Source organism: Aspergillus multicolor (assembly GCF_047715735.1).
Source record: "Aspergillus multicolor strain CBS 133.54 unplaced genomic scaffold BDW74scaffold_7, whole genome shotgun sequence".
NCBI classification, from domain to species: Eukaryota; Fungi; Ascomycota; class Eurotiomycetes; order Eurotiales; family Aspergillaceae; genus Aspergillus; species Aspergillus multicolor.
This window is the reverse complement of record NW_027395958.1, coordinates 543045-560982: the sequence shown is the minus strand read 5'-3', so window position 1 is coordinate 560982 and position 17938 is coordinate 543045. Positions and strand designations below refer to the sequence as shown.

The 17938-nt window shown below is 52.4% G+C and overlaps 10 protein-coding genes across 10 annotated transcripts; 7 read left to right on the top strand and 3 right to left on the bottom strand.

The window, feature by feature from the left end:
- Window positions 1-28: 28 nt before the first annotated feature.
- On the bottom strand, window positions 29-1321 carry BDW74DRAFT_176553 (uncharacterized protein; the record flags this gene model as incomplete). The annotated part of the gene is made up of 4 exons (XM_073728633.1): window positions 29-428; window positions 500-810; window positions 871-1141; window positions 1191-1321. 4 exons carry the CDS (start codon window positions 1319-1321, stop codon window positions 29-31), a joined length of 1113 nt encoding a protein of 370 aa, XP_073585682.1.
- A 1344-nt stretch (window positions 1322-2665) lies between these two features.
- BDW74DRAFT_189981 (amino acid permease) lies at window positions 2666-4550 on the top strand (the record flags this gene model as incomplete). The annotated part of the gene is made up of 6 exons (XM_073732091.1): window positions 2666-2982; window positions 3041-3248; window positions 3301-3490; window positions 3554-3659; window positions 3721-4080; window positions 4151-4550. 6 exons carry the CDS (start codon window positions 2666-2668, stop codon window positions 4548-4550), a joined length of 1581 nt encoding a protein of 526 aa, XP_073585681.1.
- Window positions 4551-4752: 202 nt separating this feature from the next.
- BDW74DRAFT_176551 (bifunctional fumarylacetoacetate hydrolase/alpha/beta hydrolase family protein) lies at window positions 4753-6516 on the bottom strand (the record flags this gene model as incomplete). The annotated part of the gene is made up of 1 exon (XM_073728632.1): window positions 4753-6516. The coding sequence occupies one exon, from the start codon at window positions 6514-6516 to the stop codon at window positions 4753-4755; it is 1764 nt and encodes a 587-aa protein (XP_073585680.1).
- Window positions 6517-6985: 469 nt separating this feature from the next.
- BDW74DRAFT_176550 (acetate uptake transporter family protein) lies at window positions 6986-7844 on the top strand (the record flags this gene model as incomplete). Its single annotated transcript, XM_073728631.1, has 3 exons — window positions 6986-7172; window positions 7231-7367; window positions 7440-7844. 3 exons carry the CDS (start codon window positions 6986-6988, stop codon window positions 7842-7844), a joined length of 729 nt encoding a protein of 242 aa, XP_073585679.1.
- Window positions 7845-8044: 200 nt separating this feature from the next.
- Window positions 8045-9032, bottom strand: BDW74DRAFT_130848 (cytochrome b5-like heme/steroid binding domain-containing protein). Its single transcript, XM_073722280.1, has 2 exons — window positions 8859-9032; window positions 8045-8785 (listed from the first exon to the last, which is right to left on the bottom strand). Exon 2 carries the CDS (start codon window positions 8753-8755, stop codon window positions 8162-8164), a length of 594 nt encoding a protein of 197 aa, XP_073585678.1. The 5' UTR covers window positions 8756-8785; window positions 8859-9032; the 3' UTR covers window positions 8045-8161.
- Window positions 9033-9294: 262 nt separating this feature from the next.
- Window positions 9295-11032, top strand: BDW74DRAFT_176548 (uncharacterized protein; the record flags this gene model as incomplete). The annotated part of the gene is made up of 6 exons (XM_073728629.1): window positions 9295-9514; window positions 9571-9805; window positions 9855-10095; window positions 10146-10329; window positions 10383-10584; window positions 10645-11032. 6 exons carry the CDS (start codon window positions 9295-9297, stop codon window positions 11030-11032), a joined length of 1470 nt encoding a protein of 489 aa, XP_073585677.1.
- A 164-nt stretch (window positions 11033-11196) lies between these two features.
- On the top strand, window positions 11197-13228 carry BDW74DRAFT_189979 (Zn(II)2Cys6 transcription factor; the record flags this gene model as incomplete). The annotated part of the gene is made up of 1 exon (XM_073732090.1): window positions 11197-13228. The coding sequence occupies exon 1, from the start codon at window positions 11297-11299 to the stop codon at window positions 13226-13228; it is 1932 nt and encodes a 643-aa protein (XP_073585676.1). The 5' UTR covers window positions 11197-11296.
- Window positions 13229-13373: 145 nt separating this feature from the next.
- BDW74DRAFT_150059 (uncharacterized protein) lies at window positions 13374-14876 on the top strand. Its single transcript, XM_073723962.1, has 2 exons — window positions 13374-14631; window positions 14680-14876. Exons 1-2 carry the CDS (start codon window positions 13466-13468, stop codon window positions 14696-14698), a joined length of 1185 nt encoding a protein of 394 aa, XP_073585675.1. The 5' UTR covers window positions 13374-13465; the 3' UTR covers window positions 14699-14876.
- A 259-nt stretch (window positions 14877-15135) lies between these two features.
- Window positions 15136-16060, top strand: BDW74DRAFT_150056 (uncharacterized protein). The gene is made up of 2 exons (XM_073723961.1): window positions 15136-15319; window positions 15393-16060. The coding sequence occupies exons 1-2, from the start codon at window positions 15186-15188 to the stop codon at window positions 15727-15729; spliced, it is 471 nt and encodes a 156-aa protein (XP_073585674.1). The 5' UTR covers window positions 15136-15185; the 3' UTR covers window positions 15730-16060.
- A 236-nt stretch (window positions 16061-16296) lies between these two features.
- BDW74DRAFT_150055 (uncharacterized protein) lies at window positions 16297-17810 on the top strand. The gene is made up of 2 exons (XM_073723960.1): window positions 16297-16786; window positions 16843-17810. Exons 1-2 carry the CDS (start codon window positions 16716-16718, stop codon window positions 17573-17575), a joined length of 804 nt encoding a protein of 267 aa, XP_073585673.1. The 5' UTR covers window positions 16297-16715; the 3' UTR covers window positions 17576-17810.
- Window positions 17811-17938: the final 128 nt, after the last annotated feature.

Below are 17938 nucleotides of genomic sequence, written 5' to 3'. Positions count from 1 at the left end.
GAGCCCAGCCCAGTGTCATCCCTGTATCTTACTCGGGAAAAGGCGTCTGGATGGCTTCTTCCAGGGTATGTTGATCAATGTCGGGGCTCGCTGTATTCTCAGGTACACTAGCCTGAGTCAGACTTGCCTTCAATTTCTCAATATTCTGCCTCATAGTTTCCTGGAGCCGGCGGAGATCATGAAAGAGCCTAGTACAGCCGAGCTTGGGAAGGGAGATGGCATCCTGAGGATGAATTCGTGCCCATTCGACATAACGCAGCTTGCTTGGGATTCCGTCAGACAACCGCCGGTCAAACTCCTCGTTGGCACCTGGCTGACCAGGACGAAGTTTCAGCTGGTACGGCCACTTCTCGACAATCGTGTGCTGGTCTTTCATTTTGGCGTTGAGAAATGCGCCGGTTTCACTCAGCTGCTTCTTTTTTACAAATCTAGTCAATCAGTACATGTCAGATTGACAAGTTCGGCGCCCTTGTTGGAACAGGAAAACTTCTGAACTTACCGATCCCAGACATGATCCCAGGTAGCAATGACTCTCATAGCAACCACGCGTCTACAAATATCAGGATCGTAGTTCGAGGTTGGAACACGGATAAAGGGCAGGTAGGTTTGAGCTGCGTGTCTGATTGCGTCACTTTGCGGACCGAAATTCTGGAGGTTGTCTGCGACTATCAAGCTATTTTTGATGGAATCCATAATAAAAACAGTCACTAGAGTTGTATGCGGGTTCTCGGTTGGCGGTTGAAGTAGGTCAGTCATGGTGACTAGGGTCTCGTTGACGCTATCACAGCCTGATTCGATGAGATTCGCTGCCTAAGTGTCGCCATTTTTATTAGTATGCTCATGAGAAAGGGATGTGTCGCTGGGTTGTACCTCAATTCTAGCGAATGATTTTGGATTGTTCAGACTAAGTTGAACAGTGAGCTTTCCAATCCCGAGTTGATGAATTTGAAATGAGGTCTTCGAGTGCCGAAGTCGAACGACGAACGCGCGGACGATTTCGCGTAGATAGAAGAGAAGCCTACCGTGTAAGTCTGCTGTCACGGGTCCCATGTGCATGCCGGCGACTTCCTCGGACGACCACGAACAAAGGGGGTCCGCAAAGGGACTGAGGGACCATGTATTGTGACCTTGGAATATCGTCCTTGTATCTTGTAAGCCATACGCCGAGCTATCTCAATTAGACGACTTACGGATTCGGAAATCGGAAGCCATCACGAGAGTACTCAAACGGGAGAAGCAGGCCGTCGTCACAGAACTTCTCGTGCGCCAGTCGCTGAGAAGGGCTCTGGCAGTGCAAAAATTGTTGTTGAGTGTCCCTCATGGATTCGCTGAAGGTGACTGCTTACGAGCATCTCGAGCCTGGTCAGCGGTCAAGCCAGCTGGTACGTCCAGGCAAGACAATACATGCGCCCAGGACGAAACGTTCAGGGTTATCTCGAAAGAGCGTTGACCAACTTCGAACGTATCTGTAAACAGACCCTGAATCTGGCTTTCCTCAATCTTTCTACATGTCCTCTCAATGCGGAGGCGAATCTGTTTTTGCAGAATGTCCCGATCTGATTTCCGTATAAGAGCAGAATACCAGAGGTGGATGATGCAGTCGACGGCTTTGCTGACATTCTGCACTTCAACAGACACCAAAAGTGGTATACCAGCAAGAGCAGCTTTTTTGTCGCAAATAATCGCTCACCGTTGTTCTCTCTCACAGGTTCCTAGAACCAGCAGCTACTTCTACGTCGACTCCATACCAACCGCCGAATCCTGTTCGCCCCAATCCAGCTACCGGCGTTGACTACGAGATTATTGATGGACACTACTGAGGCACCTCGAACATTTTATCAGCCAGCGTTGACCTTCAGTGAGCGGTTAACGCGAGGAAAGAGAATACCAGCCACGGACCATACCTCCCAGAACAAGACAACAAAAGACAATATTTCCCAGGTTGTGCAACTCTGGCTGAGCATATATATGAACCAGAGACAGTTCAGAGCTTGATGGTGAAGCGTCAAGAGAGAGCACACAGGTAAGAAACGCTGTTTCTCGTTAGCAGGCTCAATACTGACGAGGGTTTCAGGCCCGGCCTTGTACTATGGTAGTGCCTAAACTGATTTGTCCTATACAGTAAAGCCATGCAAGAGTTTCTTGAGTTCATCGGCAGACTGACTCGCTACCTTCTGCTGATCTGGTTTCCCCACTTGAGACGCTCTGTACAGAGTCGAGGAAGACCTCCGATGTTAGATCGCAACGTTGCTGATTTATTATCGTCCTCGGTGGCCTTTTGAAAAGTCCTGTGGAGCCCTGCGGTGCCCGCCTATCCCATGATGTGCAGCAAGCCTCCTTACTTTGCAGCATGCAGGTACATGACGTTCCCAAAGAAACAACAGCTCTTCAAAATAGCGGAGCTTGCCAAACAGTCGAACTATACAGAGCTGCAGATCGCCGATCATCCCCAACTGGCGCCAAGTGGATATGGCAACCTGTCAATGTAACGTGGGGAAACCATGACACACAGAAACCGAAGGCGCAATCCAGCGCGCAAATTTGCACAGACCAATGTCAAGCCTAGCTAAGCATGCTGGGCGGTGCTTGACCCCAGATCCATTTTCTCTCCATCGTTATCGTTATCTCCCGCTATGCAGAAATTTCCATAGGTGTCTGTATCACCATGGACAAGCAGCCGGCCGTCGCACCGGCCTTCGAGCCCGACCGCGAGCGCGAGCACGAGCACGACCACCATGCGCATGTGCAACATGACAAACTCAAGCGCGGTCTCTCCGCCCGGCAGGTCCAGATGATCGCCATCGGCGGTACAATTGGGACAGGTCTCTTTCTCGGAACAGGGAAGGCGCTTGCGACTGGTGGTCCGGCGTCGATGCTCATTGCGTACGCGATCTCCGGCGGCATCGTTTTCCTGACGATGCTGAGCTTGGGTGAGATGGCGGCGTTTATGCCGATTGCTGGGAGCTTTTGTACTTTTGCTGGGTGAGTCGTTGACCCACAGGATCCAGCTCAAATTGAGTACTAGGGCTAACCTGCATAGACGGTTTGTTGATGATGCGTTTGGGTTCGCTTTAACTTGGAACTATTGGTTTAATGATGCAGTCTCCACGGCGTCGGATCTCGTCGCACTGCAGATTGTGCTGCAGTACTGGACCGAGTCTGACAACTTTCCGGGCTGGGCCTTTAGCTTGATCTTCTGGGCTGTACTCATTGCGCTGAACTTATTTGCCGTCAAGGTTTACGGAGAGGTATGCCTTATTGTCAAGAACTTCCTAGATAGTTAGCTGACGTGGATCGCAGGTCGAATACTGGATGAGTGTACTCAAGGTGGTTACGATTATTGTATTCATCATCCTAGGAATCGTCGTCAACTGCGGCGGAAACGAATCGGGCCACTATATCGGCGGCGAGAACTGGCATCTCCCAGACGCTCCCTTCGTTGGGGGTATTGGGGGTTTTGCATCTGTCTTTGTCACTGCTGCCTTTGCCTGTAAGGTTTCCTATCTCAATATCTCGGAACGTCTTGAAGACCATCACTAACATGCCGACACAGATGGCGGCACCGAGTCCATTGCCATCACCGCAGGTGAAACCAAGGACCCGGCGCGAACTCTCCCAAAAGTCGTCCTCAACGTCTTCTGGCGAATTCTCATCTTCTAGTACGCCTTCACTACTTTTCACTCTCTTCATAACCATGACCCGTACTAACGGACTATACAGCATCCTCTCCTCCCTAATAATCGGCCTCAACATCCCCTACAACTACCCCTCTATCAACGACGGCACCGTGAAAACGTCCCCCTTCACCCTGGTCTTCGAAATGACCGGCACAAAAGCCGCCGGAAGCGTCATGAACGCCGTGATCCTGACATCCGTCCTATCCGCCGGGAACCACGCGCTCTTCGCGGGCGTGCGCCTGCTCTACACGTTGTCAGTAGCAGGCCACGCACCGGCGTTTTTCGGAAAGCTGAACCGCAACCATGTCCCCTGGATCGCGGTGCTTGCGACGGGCGCCGTGAGCGGGCTGTGCTTTGGCTCGAGTAAGATTGGCGCTGGGCAGCTTTGGAGTTGGTTGCAGAAGTACGTTTCCTTCTCCTCCTCTCCATCCCACAATCTACATCTGGTAGCCATACTGACAAAAGAACAACAGTATCGTCGGCGTCTCAAACCAACTCTCCTGGATCAGCATCGGCATAACCTCCATCCGGTTCCGCAGCGCCCTAAAAACCCAAAACAAAACACATCTGCTCCCCTTCCGAAACCCAACATACCCATTCGGCCCCTGGATCTGCGTGGTGCTGAATATCGTAATCGTGCTCGTGCAGGGGTGGAGCTGTTTCAGTCCCAGCTTTGACGGCGTGAGTTTCGTGAGCTTTTATGTCGAACTACCGATTATGCTTGTTATGTATGTTGCTTGGAAAATTATCAAACGGACGAGGATTCTGAGACTTAATGAGGTCGATTTGGAGACGGATGTTTATACGAAAGAGGATATTGAGCCAAGGGCGAAGGGGAGGACGTGGAAGAGGTTTGTTGAGTGGGTTGCTTAGATTGGTTTATGGTATACACGGCTTTATGGATGAGGATATATACATGATTCAGAGGATTAATGAGCAGGCTGATTATGAGTATTCCACGCGAATCGGAAGCTTGAAGGTCTTTACAGTAGGCCACCTATATTGCACGTCTAACGAAAGACAAGCTTATAAATAATTCTAATCTATGCTTATTGTTCTATCGGCTCGTCGATATCTAAACACCCAGAAACTTAAACACAGCCCCCCTAACCCCCTCAACATCCTCGAAAAGATGCCAATGCGCCACATCATCCAGAACCACAACCTCAGAGCCTCGAATCCTAGCACCATACTTCTCACACAGCGCCGGCGGCGACACCGCATCTGCCGTACCCGTGAGAATGAGCGTCTTCGCGCCAATCTTCTCAACATCCAGCGTCTCATCTGCAGAGCGCGCAAGCGCCATGCATGCCTTCGCGTATCCCTCGGGGTCCTGGGAGAGAAGGGAGAGTTTCGTTGCTGTGACAGCGAGGGGGTTCGAGGACTTTGTCTTGGTTGAGAGGCCTGCATTCACGACAGCGTCCGCGACGGCAAGCATGCCCTGAGCCCGGACGGTCTCGGCGCGCGCGAAGGACCCATTGCTTCCTGCTTCGGGGAGGGGGGAGGGAGGGGGGCCGAGGAGGATGAGGTTGTCCACGAGATCGGGTGTGTTGAGGGCAAGCTTCAGCGCGACGAGGCAGCCCATTGAGTGGGCGATGATTGTTGCGGGTTTCGGGTTTGACTCTGTGGCGGCGTTATAGATGTCTCTGATGTCGTTTGCAAGCGAGGAGATTGTGAGGCTGCTTGTTGCTGATGTAGGCGAGAGGCCGTGGCCTTCGAGGTCTGTGAGGTGCAGGGCGTGCGTGGAGGAGAGCTTATCGAGTAGCGGTGTGAAGTATGATGAGGAGCCGCCGAGGCCGTGGATGAAGATGACGGGGCTGCCGTCTTTCTGGCCCTGGAATTGGTAGAAGAGGTGCTTGGATCCGATCTTTAGGAGGCCGTTGTTGCTGCGGGCTTTGAGGTTTGCAGATGGGATGGAGGTGGATGCCTGCACGCGCGAGATTGTTGGGTTTGGAGCGTCGAGCGCGGCCATCTTGTTGACGAGCGAGCCGAGACCAGTCACTGAGACTTTGACTTCGTCGCCGGCCTTGAGGAACTTCATGGGCCGGAAGCCGAAGCCCACACCGTAGGGTGTGCCCGTGGCAATGGTGTCTCCTGGTTGGATAGTCTGGCCCTGGGAGAGGGTCGAAACGAGGTTCGGGATGGAGAATATCAGCTGGTCCATCGTGGCATCTTGCCTCTTCTCGCCGTTTACAAAGGTCTGCAGGCGGATGTTCTCATTCTCGGGCAGTCGTTCCTTGGGCACTGCAACAGGTCCAATGGGACAGTATGTATCAGGCGACTTGCCGATATAGAACTGCTTATGATCGCGCTGTCTCTCTCTCGCTGTGAAGTCGTTGATGATGGTGTATCCCCAGACATAATCCATCGCCTCGGACTCGGGGATCTTGTGCCCTGCCTTGCCGATAATCACGCCGATCTCGCCCTCGTAGTCGGGGGTTTCGGTGAAGCCAGGGTGGAGGAGGACATCTTCGCCGTGGGCAATGATCGAAGTAGCGCGTTTCGTGAAGATCACTGGCGCAGTAGGCTGGTCGACTTTATCTGAGGAGTCGAAGCCGGACGAGTTGAACTCCTTCGCGTGCTCGGCGTAGTTTTTGCCCACGGCGAGGATGTCGCGGCCGGAGATGGTGGGGAGGAGCTTGACGCTTGATAGGGGGATTGGATCGGCGCGGGCATTGACGATATTGGCTTCGCCGGCTTCAATGACTTGGTAGAGATTTGTGATCCTCGTTCCTGATGTGAAGGCCAATGGCTGGATCTGGGAGGATTGCTCGTCGAGGGAGCCGATACGGTCTTCCCCGCTGGCGGGATCAACGTAGGCGCAGTAATTGAATGTCATTTTGAATGCGACGGAGGAATTGAGTTTTCTTGTGATTCTTGGAGCTCTCTCAGTGCCCCTCGTCATAATAAGTAGGCACTCGGTCTTGGACCAAGGAAGATACCCCGCATGTCTCCAAATTTCGAGAGCGGACCCTCCGTCCTTCGCCGCGCTCCACTCCGCACTTCTCCGTGGCAAGGAGGCACGGGCACATGGACAACTGCCGAATCGCCGGATTAGGTGCAGATATGCATTGAAGTCATAGATCTGGGATGGCCTGAGTGTTAACCAGGTATACGAGTGTATACGAAGTTGTCCCTAGAACATGATCTCTAGCCCTAATGGGTGCCAAGTGACTATATGTCCTCCTGCCTTTATTAAGTTGCCCTTTCCGCCAGATATGAAGTAATCTACCTGATATCATCAAGGAATAGTCACTATATACCTGCTCTGTTGTCTTGATACTAGTCTCATTCATACTTCCAACATCATGCCCCAAGCACATCCCACCAACAAGCCCAGTGCTGAAACCGACCCTTCAGCGCCATCCTCAACCCACCTTGACCGGCTGCTGACCGCAGGAGGACACCCCGATGACCGCTCTCAGATTCCTCTGCCCGTGGTGCACCGCAGGTTCGCGAACCCGACTCCATTGGGATTGATCTCTTTTGCCGCCGGTATGCACCAACCCTCTAACTACAGACACAATAGATGGGCGCGTAGCTAAACGTCTAGACATCTTTCTCATATCCGTCTACGGCCTCCACGCGCGCGGCATCCAATCGCCAAACGTCATGGTCAGCATGCTGGTCTTCTTCGGCGGCGTGTGCCAGTTCCTCGCGGGGATTATGGAGTTCGTTACGGGGAATACGGTACTTCTATCTCTTCTCCCTTGTCCCTCTCTACCTTTCTATCAGGAAATATGCTGATTTGGATGATCGCAGTTCGGCGCAACAGTCTTCTCCTCCTACGGTGCCTTCAACCTCTCCTACGCCATGATCTACCTCCCGGGCTCAGGCATCATAGCCGCGTACACAGACCCCGCCACCGGAGTACCAGGGGCAGACTTCAACCAGGCAATCTCGATATACCTGTGGGTGTGGTTCATCATCACGGTGCTGTATACAATTGCTGCTATGCGCTCGACCTGGGTTCTGTTTTTGGATCTGGTTGCGCTGGATATTTGTTTGTTGTTGCTGGCTTGTGGGTTCATGACGAGTATGACTGCGCTATTGACGGCAGGTTATGCCTTTGGTGTTGTTGTTTGCTTTCTGAGTTTCTGGGCTGGAACTGCAGGGCTTTGGGTTGAGATTACGCCGTTTAAGGTGCCGGTTTTTGAGATGGTTTGATTGTCTTTCGGGGTATGGGGAAGGCTTGAAGGGTGGACATGGTCTTATTCGGTACTGTTAGAATATAGTTATGTTTTGGATTACAAGACTCTAGCAGTCTGCTCTATAATGCATGAATTCGATATAGGGCTTCTACCTCTTGTCAGCGAGGCACTAAGTTTCCAAAGTCCCATTGATCGATGCCTGCTTCTAACAAAGTCCTTACAGTATATTGGACAGTCTAAAGAACGTCTATGTTCGAACCGACCTACATGACATGACTCTAAACCAAAAGCTAACCCAGCCTAGCCCAAATGCAATCCAACCCAAAAACAAAATCACCAATCCTCATCCCCCAACCCACTACTCAACCCAACAAACCGCGGAGGCTCCTTGAAGCGATTTTGAACACCGCTCGTCCTCCCAATTCTCAATGATTTCCCGTACTCCCTCAAATGCTGGTGAGCATGAAACCGCCAAAACTGCCACGAGCAGTCCTGTCCCACGAAAGAACGGATCACAACAGAACCCCCTGGATGCGTGTGCTGGAAGGCTGTACAGTCGTAGACGATGTCGTTAATCACGATCCACAGCGGAATATCGGGGTCTTTTGTGGATGAGGAGTGCGGGAGTTTTGTTGGGGATGGTTTGGAACTTTTCCAAGTTTCTTCGAGTTGGAGGAGGATTGAAGGGGAGATGTAGGGAAGATTATCATCAGGGGTTGTAGGGTGGAATGGGTACGATTTGCCGAGAAAGGTGGATGATAGTAAGGATGGTGATTGTGATGCTGTGTCATCTGGGGCGATGATGCTGATATCTTCGGTGTGCTCGCTGTAGGCGCCGAGCTTCTCTGATGTCGAGAAAGGCACTAGGACGATCCCATCATTGTGGATGTGGTTATCGGCGCGGCGGCGGAGGGTTAACCAGCCCATTGTAGCGTACTTTGATGCGTGCAGCAGGGTCTAAGAAACCGGTTAGGTAAGTTGGATGTTGGCAGAGACGACTGGAAGTCGACCCTGAATCTGGGGAACTCACTGAAGTTTGGGTCTGGTCTGGAGAAGTGCGGACTGCGGAGAGCTGGAGTCTCGCGGAGGGACCGAATCCGGGGATCGACAAAGGTAGTACTCCGTAGAGTCACTAGGGTCTGGGTCCCTCGGTCTGAGGGAGCGGCGAAGCGCGGTATTGCGCGGAATCATATCCACGGATGACAAGGTGATTGGTGCCCGCATCCGTTCTTCATGATCGTCTCTCTCCTAACTCAGAGCGGAGATCAAGGGCGGTTATCCGAGTTACAGCTCGCAGCGCCTTGGCTTGTTGAGGCCAACGGTTATCTCGTCCCGTGCAGGTCATGGCGTATGCCGTATATATAGTGACTCCAGGTTCTACCTCGCCTGACTCGCTTGCTTCATCTTTCTATTAGCTTTATTACAACTTTATCAGTCCATTTCTGAGAATACCTACACATATCGATATGTCCCTTACGTGGTCATCTCCAGACTATCCTTTTGAGCCTTACCAGGGACCGCCACGCAATATCGCATACATTGAACAGCTCAAGTTCGACAAGAAGCTGCAGCCAAAGTCATACAGCATCGCGGGAACGCATCCGGATTCAAGAGTCCTAATAACAGATGCCAAGATCCTTGACGCAACTGGGCGAGAGCCGTACAAGGGAGACGTGTTGATTACGGGTAAGTCTCTTGTCCTGCAGCGTTGGTATAGGACAATCATTGATTGATATGCATAGGCGAACGATTCACACATGTTGGCAGTGTGCCAAACAAAGAAGACTTACTCAAAGATCCCCGTGTCCGTGTCTTCTACGGCAACGGTCGCACCCTGATACCCGGCCTTGGAGACGCCCATACGCATCTTAGCTGGAATGGAGGCGATCTTGGCCGGTTGGGCGAGCTGGGCATCGAAGAGCACACACTGCTGACGGCACGAAGTGCGCGATGTTTCTTGGATTCAGGATATACCATGTAAGTGTCTTCTGTCTCTCAAGGGAGTGCGGGTGTGCTGACAGCTCAGGTGCTTCGGTGCTGCATCAGCCAAGCGAAGGCTTGACGTTGTTGTTCGCGACGCCATAAATGCGGGTGATATTCCTGGCCCTCGATACCTGGCGAATGGGCAGGAGATGGCGAGGAGAGATGGAGATTTGGTGCCAGGAATCACAGCGTATGCCGATGGGCCTGAGGAGATGCGGCAGGTGATCCGGGATCATGTTGAGCTAGGAGTAGATCAAGTGAAGCTGTCCATGTCCGGAGAATCGGTGAGCCTCGCTGACATCCTCTTGGTGACAACGGGTTGCTAATGAGATAGATCACCGAGATCCGAGACGCGACGGACTGCTACTTTAGTGACGAGGAAACGAAGGCGTGTGTCGACGAAGCTCACAAACATGGTATCAGACTCTGCGCCCATGCTCGGGCTCGCGATTCAGTGAGACAATGCGTTGAGCATGGAGTGGAGATCATTTATCACGGTTCATATATCGACGAGGAGGGTAAGCTAAAGCCACTTCCGTTGGTCTAAGATGGCAATACCTGACGTGCTTAGGAATGGACGCATTGGAAAAGAAACGATCACAACATGTCGTCGTCCCTGCAATCAACTGGCTGTACGCCACGCTTTACGAGGCAAGCGCATTCGGCTATGCCACAGAAGCCGCCGAGAAGGTTGGATACAAGAAGGAGCTCGAGGCTGCCATCCGCGGTCTACGTGAGATGCACCGACGGGGCATTGCCGTTCTCCCTGGCGGGTATGTCCACCACTCTCATCCTCCTCTTCTCCAACGAAGGCTAACCGACGCCTCAAACAGAGACTACGGTTTTGCCTGGACACCACATGGCACATATGCCCGAGATCTAGAGCATTTCACAAAGTTGCTGGGCTTTACACCCCACGAAGCCATCATCGCCGCAACATATGGCGTCGCCAAACTCTTCATGCGCGAGCACGAAATGGGCCAGATTAAGGCAGGCAACTTTGCAGACTGTGTCCTAGTTGATGGAAATCCGCTGGACAATATTACCATTCTTCAGGACCATTCCAAGCTGAATGTCATCATGATCAATGGGAGGGTGCACAAGGCTGGAAAGAAGGAACTGCTTGCGCCGAATCTCGCGGCAAGTCAGGAACTCACCCAGCGCATTACGCAGGCGATTGATGAGTTGGAGATTGTGGCACCTATGCAGAAGGCTTATTAGTTATGTTCTTACGATACCAATGAATTCAATGAATAATTTCGCAAGTATGAATTCCTTGTAATGCATAGGCAGATCTCTACTCGCCTTGGTGGATACCTACTCCATCACCTTGCAAGCTTCGAGTTAGGGACCGAGACTCATAAATTGGTCTTCCCCCCGCTTATCCCCGCTCGCTCCGGCGACCCTCCGACCCCAGACTTCCGACCTCCACCAACTGCAAGCTGAGATTCATTCTCTCCCGCCTACACAGTTCGAGAAACAGAAATGTCGTCAAAGCGAATACCACTTAGTTGCGAGAACTGCCGCCAGCGCAAGATCAGATGCATCACTTCCACCTACCAGGCCCCCTGTGACACCTGTCTTCGCCGCGGCTATGCCTCCAGCTGTCGATTTCGCCGCCAGGATAGCTATGACGCTCAACCGTCAGCCCCCGAGAGACCGACACTGGGAAATGCTTCTGCCCTTGAAGACCTCCTGAGACAGAACATCGCAGTCACCTCCGCACTGCTCGGCCAGCGCAATGAGACCCGCCTCCCCTCTCCAGACTCAAGTCCGGCCTCGTCACATCACTATCCAGTTGAACACTCAGTGACTCCTGAACCCGCCCGTCAATCAGGTCATCTAGTCGCGACGCCTTCGAATCATGTTCGGTTTGTGCCGTCCAACGACCTCGGTGACTCCAGTCTGATCGATGCGATGCACGAGTCAACTCCGGGCTGCCCGACCGGTTTCCCCTTCTTCGAACAACCGGGTCCCAGTGCGGTATCTGACGAACTGTTGGACATGCTGCCTCCGCTCCCGCAGTTAGAAGAGCTCAAGTCGGCTTATTTCACCGTGTTCTCCCCTCTCTTCCACGTGCTGCACGATCCCACCTTCCACGCTAAGTACGAAGAGTTCAGACAGAATCCAAAATCGGTCTCCCTGTCATTCCTCGCGCTTCTCTTCGTCATCCTCAGTCTTTCTGTCACTGCACTGGACGATGGCAATCCACTTCTTATGCACCTCGGTCGCAATCCTTCACCAGGCGCAAATATCCGCAGCCTTTCGGCAAAATACCGGGCAGCGGCAATGCGCTGTCTGGTCGCGGACAACTTCATGTTTCGGCATAATCTCTGTACCGTACAGTCTCTCGTTCTGCTCATCTATGCAATTAATCATGCTCAGGGGCCTGCTTGGTCCCTTCTTGGGACGACTCTCCATATTGCCGTCGCCATTGGGTGTGCCGTTGAACCGTCCCGCCTCAACGTGGACCGCATCGAAGCAGAGGAGCGTCGACGTTGCTGGGCTGCTTTGCAGATGCTGTACACCATTCAAAACACCTGTCTCGGCAATTTGATGCCCTTCCGCATAAACTCCCACGTCGATCTTCCAGCTGACAACGAAGACGAGGAGCTGTCTTTCGATCAGTTACCCAATGTTGACCCTTCATCGCCCCCAACGAAGATGACCTACCTCCTGTATAAGTTCCGCCTCTACAACCTGGCCTTCGACATCTGCCAACTCTCATCTCCGGCTGACCCCACGAAAATGTCCGCACTCGATACAAGAATCGCCCACGAACAACAGTCTCATTTCGTGCGTTTCGCTGCTCGACCCTTCGACCAGTTAGAATCCTACCATCAAGCCCACTATTACATCCTCGCCAACTACACCAACCACCTCACGCTCCTCCTCCACCGGCCATCTCTTCCTGCTGCTAGCGTCAGTGGGCCTCACACGCAGAGTCCAGAACAATGCGAGCATGCTGCGACAACCATTCTCTCCAACTTTGAAAAACTTTTCTCAGGCCAGCTCTTCCGATCTTACCGTTGGTACGTCGACGGTCTCGGCTCATTTTACGCTTTCTTCTCAATCACAACGTTACTTATCCTCCACGGCAACGGGCAGTTGAACGCACAATCCAAGTCGTTGACATTGAATCTTGTACTCCGCTGCGTGCAGCTTCTCGTTAGCAATGCGTCTAGAAGCGCCGTTTGCTCTAAAGCTGCAGCAATCCTTGAGCCAGTAGTTCGGAATTTGGACCCGGTTGTTCTAGGCTTCAGTCAAACTCAGAACCAGGTTCAGGCTCAGGAGATGAGTCCCGTGAGCGAAGAGGACGCGGTTCTAAGTGCGTTTCCAGAGCTGGGCGGTTTGTTCTTCGACGTCCCATGTGAGCAGTGGTTGACGCCGGCGGGTTTCCCTTGGATTGCATCCTGAGCTTTGAGTTATATCTCATGCCGGTCTATGAGATGCGGCGGCGGTATAAAAACCAGATCATGAGATCAACGCCGTGTGATATATTCGTGGTTCGGACCAACCGAAACTCTATACAGCAAACTTCCCACAAAAACTCTCTTACGATTTATCACTCGCAACCATCCTCGTCATGAGTCAACTTATCTTCGATTCATCATTTTCAGGTCATCAACTAATATCCTCTACATCATCCTCATCATGTTCGAACCTCTCCCAGTTCACAGAGTGAAGAACAGTTCCGATTCTCAGTCCGCGCCAGAAACGACCGCAACCTTTGCGAATATCATGATATTCAAGCTCAGCAATTTGTGCGACCGATACCATGCACACTGCCGCCGAGGCCAAAAGCAGCGCCAACACCAGGGTCGACGCCTTTCGCTCACAACCATTCCCATGGATCGCCTAAAGCAGATCCTCCGCTACCTTTCAATAGTCGATCAAGCCTGCCTTGCCCTCACCTGCAAACCATTGTATATGGTCCTCGGCCAGGTCCTCGAAAGCGAACTCTTCCGCTTCCCACGACTGTACCAGCTTCAGCTTCCGGCCTATGGGTATGCACTCGCTATGGTGGGGCTCACAAATAACAAGTCATCCTTCGGCCATCTTCGTCGTCAACTCCTCCGTCGACTTGAGGATGGCCGGGCAAAATACTGCGTCAAATGCATGAAGCTCCACTCCCGCGGCCACTTCGCCGAGTCGGCATACCACGGGCCAATCTATTATCGGCCTTATTGTTGTCCTGAAGCCGGAATCGTCGATCTTTGTCCATGCGCCTGCATGACGATGGCCGATCGGCAGCGTGTGGTGAAGTATCTGAGGAAGCTGAAGAAGAACAAAGAGAACTGTTTGACCGGTAAACTGGGAAAAGAGTTCGTTCCTGTCGTCTACGACGGCTCTGACTTTGTTCCTGTTTCTCTTGCTACTGGTATCGCAGGTCCGGCTGCAGCTTCAGCTCCAGATACTGGCCTACCAGCCCTTTTCCATTCATGTCAAATCACCAACTGGTTTGTTGACGCGCGCGTGAAGACGATCCTCTACATCAGGAACAAACGTCGTGGTGGAAGGAATGAGGAGGTTCTTGTCGCGGAAACCCAGTACAAGGTCAAGTCGGACAACAGGGTCCTGGACTGGCAGGCGAGCGAGGCTTTTCCGGATGCGCATTACAACCTGCTCTGGGCTATGAAAATGGCGGAGCGCGGTGTTCTGCTGGACATGGAGGTCGACGAGCATCTACGCGGCCACCAGAGGACGAGGTCAGAAACACTTACTGTGGTGCGAAATTTAGGAAACTGCGATTTGCCGGCTGATGGGCACTGGGTTAAGCAGGACCGCACGTTGAGTGCGTCATGCCTGAGGTTGATGCAGTAGGTATCCTTGACTTCACACTCTAAGCTGGACTAACATCCTTCCAGTGCATATGCAAGCAGATAGATTTGATCAGGATGGGCCGGAGAGAGCTTGCGTTTATGCTACAAGAATTGGTATCCGGATCTCTGATTTCTTCGATGATCAGGCCATGTACGATTAGTACGCAACGCGAGGCGACATACACTACGACCGATAATGCCGATTATTCCAGATTTAATAATACTGCACGTCCAAGAGACCATTCCCACACCACTACAGAGTACGACCGAGTGCTCCCACTGTATACCTGCCTAGTGGTACTGCTATTTTTATCATCTTCAGCTCGCCCTCCATTCCCCAATTAGATCACTAATCGTCAATCCTAAGCACTAGCAACGACACCATGGAAAACGGCCCCAGCGCTTCCTTGATATTCCGGCCCTTGTTTCAGATCCCTCAGGCTTGAGAAGTATAAGATAACCCATCTCCCCGCCATCCAGATCCCAGCGTCTGTTCCCCTTCCTCCTTCCACAATCATAGCCTCCTGCCTGGCACTCCATCATTTGCCACCATGTCCCTAAATCTCCTCACAAACCCAAGCTTTGAGTCCGGCTCTCTAGCACCCTGGATCCCCTCCGCCCCAAACGTCGCAACCGTCGTCGCCTCCAACGCCGACTATACTCCCTACGACGGCGACTACTACCTGTAACCTCCCTTCCTCCCTCACTCTCTTCCTCTCTCCCATCAAGAAATCGTACCCCATCTAAATACGTCCCAGATCCCTCCGCACAGCCGTCGGAAACCGCGGTAACACAATCTCCCAGTCCTTACACAATCTAACCCCCGGAACAAACTACACCGTCTCGCTGGCAACACGCATCCCTGCGCCCAACGGCGCAAACTACTGCTCTGTTTCTGCATATGGCGGTTTCAATGCGACGACCGGCGCAATTGTGAGTTTATTTGATGTGCCGGATGAGTGGGTGAGCTTAGAGGGGTGGTATGTGTCGAAGACGGCGGAGGATAGGATCAATTTTGTGGCGAGCTGTACGTTTTCCGGGAGTAGTTATACAGGGGTTGTGCTTTTTGATGAGGTTTACTTCGGGGACGTTTAGAATTAGGGATTATTTGGCTTGGTTATAGAGATGATTTGGCTATCTAACAGTCTTGATTCTATCTCATTGATGGGATCGCGTGGAGAAGAAGGCAGATCCTGGGGTGGTCTGGGGAAAAACATATACTTCGGTTCTAGACCAAGACACCTCACTGTCAGGAATTGTTCCTTTCTGCTTCGAGGTTGCTTTACCCTTTTAATGATACCCACGGTGCTTAGACCCTCTAGATTAGTCGCTACGATGCTAATCACAATGTTTCTACCCTCTACATACCAGCCAAGGTAGTGTAGAACCGAGGCATTTTTGCGCCGCAATTCAACCAATTGATGGCCCTCAAGCCAACCAGAATCACGTCCTCGTTGCATCAGTGTGGCCTCTCTATGCTATACAGGAGTCTCCAATTGCATTCCGTTTTTGCTCCATCGTGATTAGTTTCAGGGGAAGTGAAGCGTCGAGTCTAATTTGATGACGTCATCACCCTTAATGGATAGGACCTCCTGCCGCCTCACTGGACTACTTTTAGCATCCTCGATTGCTTCAGATACTATAAGAAAAAGAAATATCTCGTCCAGCTTCAGTTTACTCGTGCAGGAAGAATTCAGAAAACGCCAGTCAGCAGTGACAGAAGATCGACTCGCGGGCCAGTACGGATAGCACCTCCACCACATCGCCCTCGGAACTGAAACTCTAAACCAGCGGGAGAGCGCACAGCCAACTGCACCACACCAACTTTGTTGCGCATATCGTTTGCTTTGCCTCTTTGTCCTTATTGTTCGTTCTCTTGACTTACAACGGGGATTCTTCATCTTCTTCCCTCAATCTGCGGATTCCATCTATCATCCCTGACAGCTATCTCGGCCTGATCTACTGCCCAACTATAGTCCAACCTCTACTAAATCGACCCCGATAACCCGCCGATTTCGATCTGATCGGCCCTGCAGCTTTGACCAGAACTCAAAGTTCAGACGCACATTGTGCATATAGCCATGACCACTCCCACCTTGATCAACCTCCCTCCTCCTCCCTCCGACCCGGTCACTCCATCTGAGATGGGGCCGTGAGTTAACTCGACCCGGTTAGATCGCTGCGATAAGCTAACATCTACTATCACAGCGGAACCCCCAATTCCACCACCACCTCCCTCTCCGCGCTCTCCACCACCGCCATCAAAGACGGCCACCAAGGCCAACCCTTCCCCCACGGCCGCCATGGACACCACTCATCCAATGCCTCCATGAGTTCAACGACGACCCTCGAAGCCGAGCGCGCCGATCGCATCTCCCGCCTCGCTGGTCTAGAGCGGGTGGCTACCGCACGGGCCGGCGGCGCACACTCAACCACTGGCCCGTCCTTCCCATACACCCCCGGATACTTCGACACCGGCGTCGGTCTGAAGGAGAGAAGTACCGTCGGAAGCGCCAGTGCAACGGGCAGCGTGGATGCTAGGACTACATGGGCCAGTGGGAGCGACGCTTTCGATGCGGACAAGATGAGCGAGGCGGACGACGGCGTGTCGAGCGTTGGTAACATGAGCGACGAGGGAGACGCCAGTCTTGTTGGGTTCGGCGAAGGCGCGAGCACCATGAGCGGACCGATCTCCCATCCTGGAATCGGTCGGACGTCGTCGAGCGGGAGGCCGACCAGCTCCGTTGGGAGCCCGAGACAGAACCGCGCGAACCCAGTGACATCCTACTCGCCGCATATGGGCTCTGCTACGCCTGAGCCGGCTCAGGATGCGCGTATGGTGGATGGAATGACCTATGATCCTGATGTCGTTGATACCACCGTGCGAACCCCGAGAATGGCCACTCCGGGAACAGAGAACTTTCCCAGCGAACGGTACTGAGGTTGCCGCCGGTGACTATACTACTATTACCTGATGAAGCTGGCGTTCTTCGTGATTAATGCTTTCGGATCTGGAGTCTATTATCTTCGAAAAGGGTCGAGAACCGATATGATGGGAGGCAACATTCTATGGACAAAGCAATATGTAACAAGGATCGACGGAGTATCTGGCTTTGTAGGATATTTAGCTGCTCGCTTTCTCATCACAATTGAATCCTATGTAAACTCAAATGAGACTTGTCCATGGTGATCAGCTCGGACCGCGTATCTATTCGGAGTGGCAAGCACCGGCGCCAACTTCAGGCGGGTACAAGTAGATAGTAGTGAGAGCTTCAGAATAAAGTATAATCAAGATAAAGAGAAG

What these genes read in the sequence shown, in the direction of transcription:
- BDW74DRAFT_150055 (XM_073723960.1), top strand. Translation starts at nt 16,716, where the DNA reads ATGACCACTCCCACCTTGATCAACCTCCCTCCTCCTCCCTCCGACCCG. An exon ending in ACTCCATCTGAGATGGGGCC is followed by an intron (nt 16,787 to 16,842) that starts GTGAGTTAACTC and finishes CTACTATCACAG; the next exon opens with CGGAACCCCCAATTCCACCA.
- BDW74DRAFT_150059 (XM_073723962.1), top strand. Translation starts at nt 13,466, where the DNA reads ATGTTCGAACCTCTCCCAGTTCACAGAGTGAAGAACAGTTCCGATTCT.
- BDW74DRAFT_150056 (XM_073723961.1), top strand. Translation starts at nt 15,186, where the DNA reads ATGTCCCTAAATCTCCTCACAAACCCAAGCTTTGAGTCCGGCTCTCTA. An exon ending in TACGACGGCGACTACTACCT is followed by an intron (nt 15,320 to 15,392) that starts GTAACCTCCCTT and finishes AATACGTCCCAG; the next exon opens with ATCCCTCCGCACAGCCGTCG.
- BDW74DRAFT_130848 (XM_073722280.1), bottom strand. Translation starts at nt 8,755, where the DNA reads ATGGGCTGGTTAACCCTCCGCCGCCGCGCCGATAACCACATCCACAAT.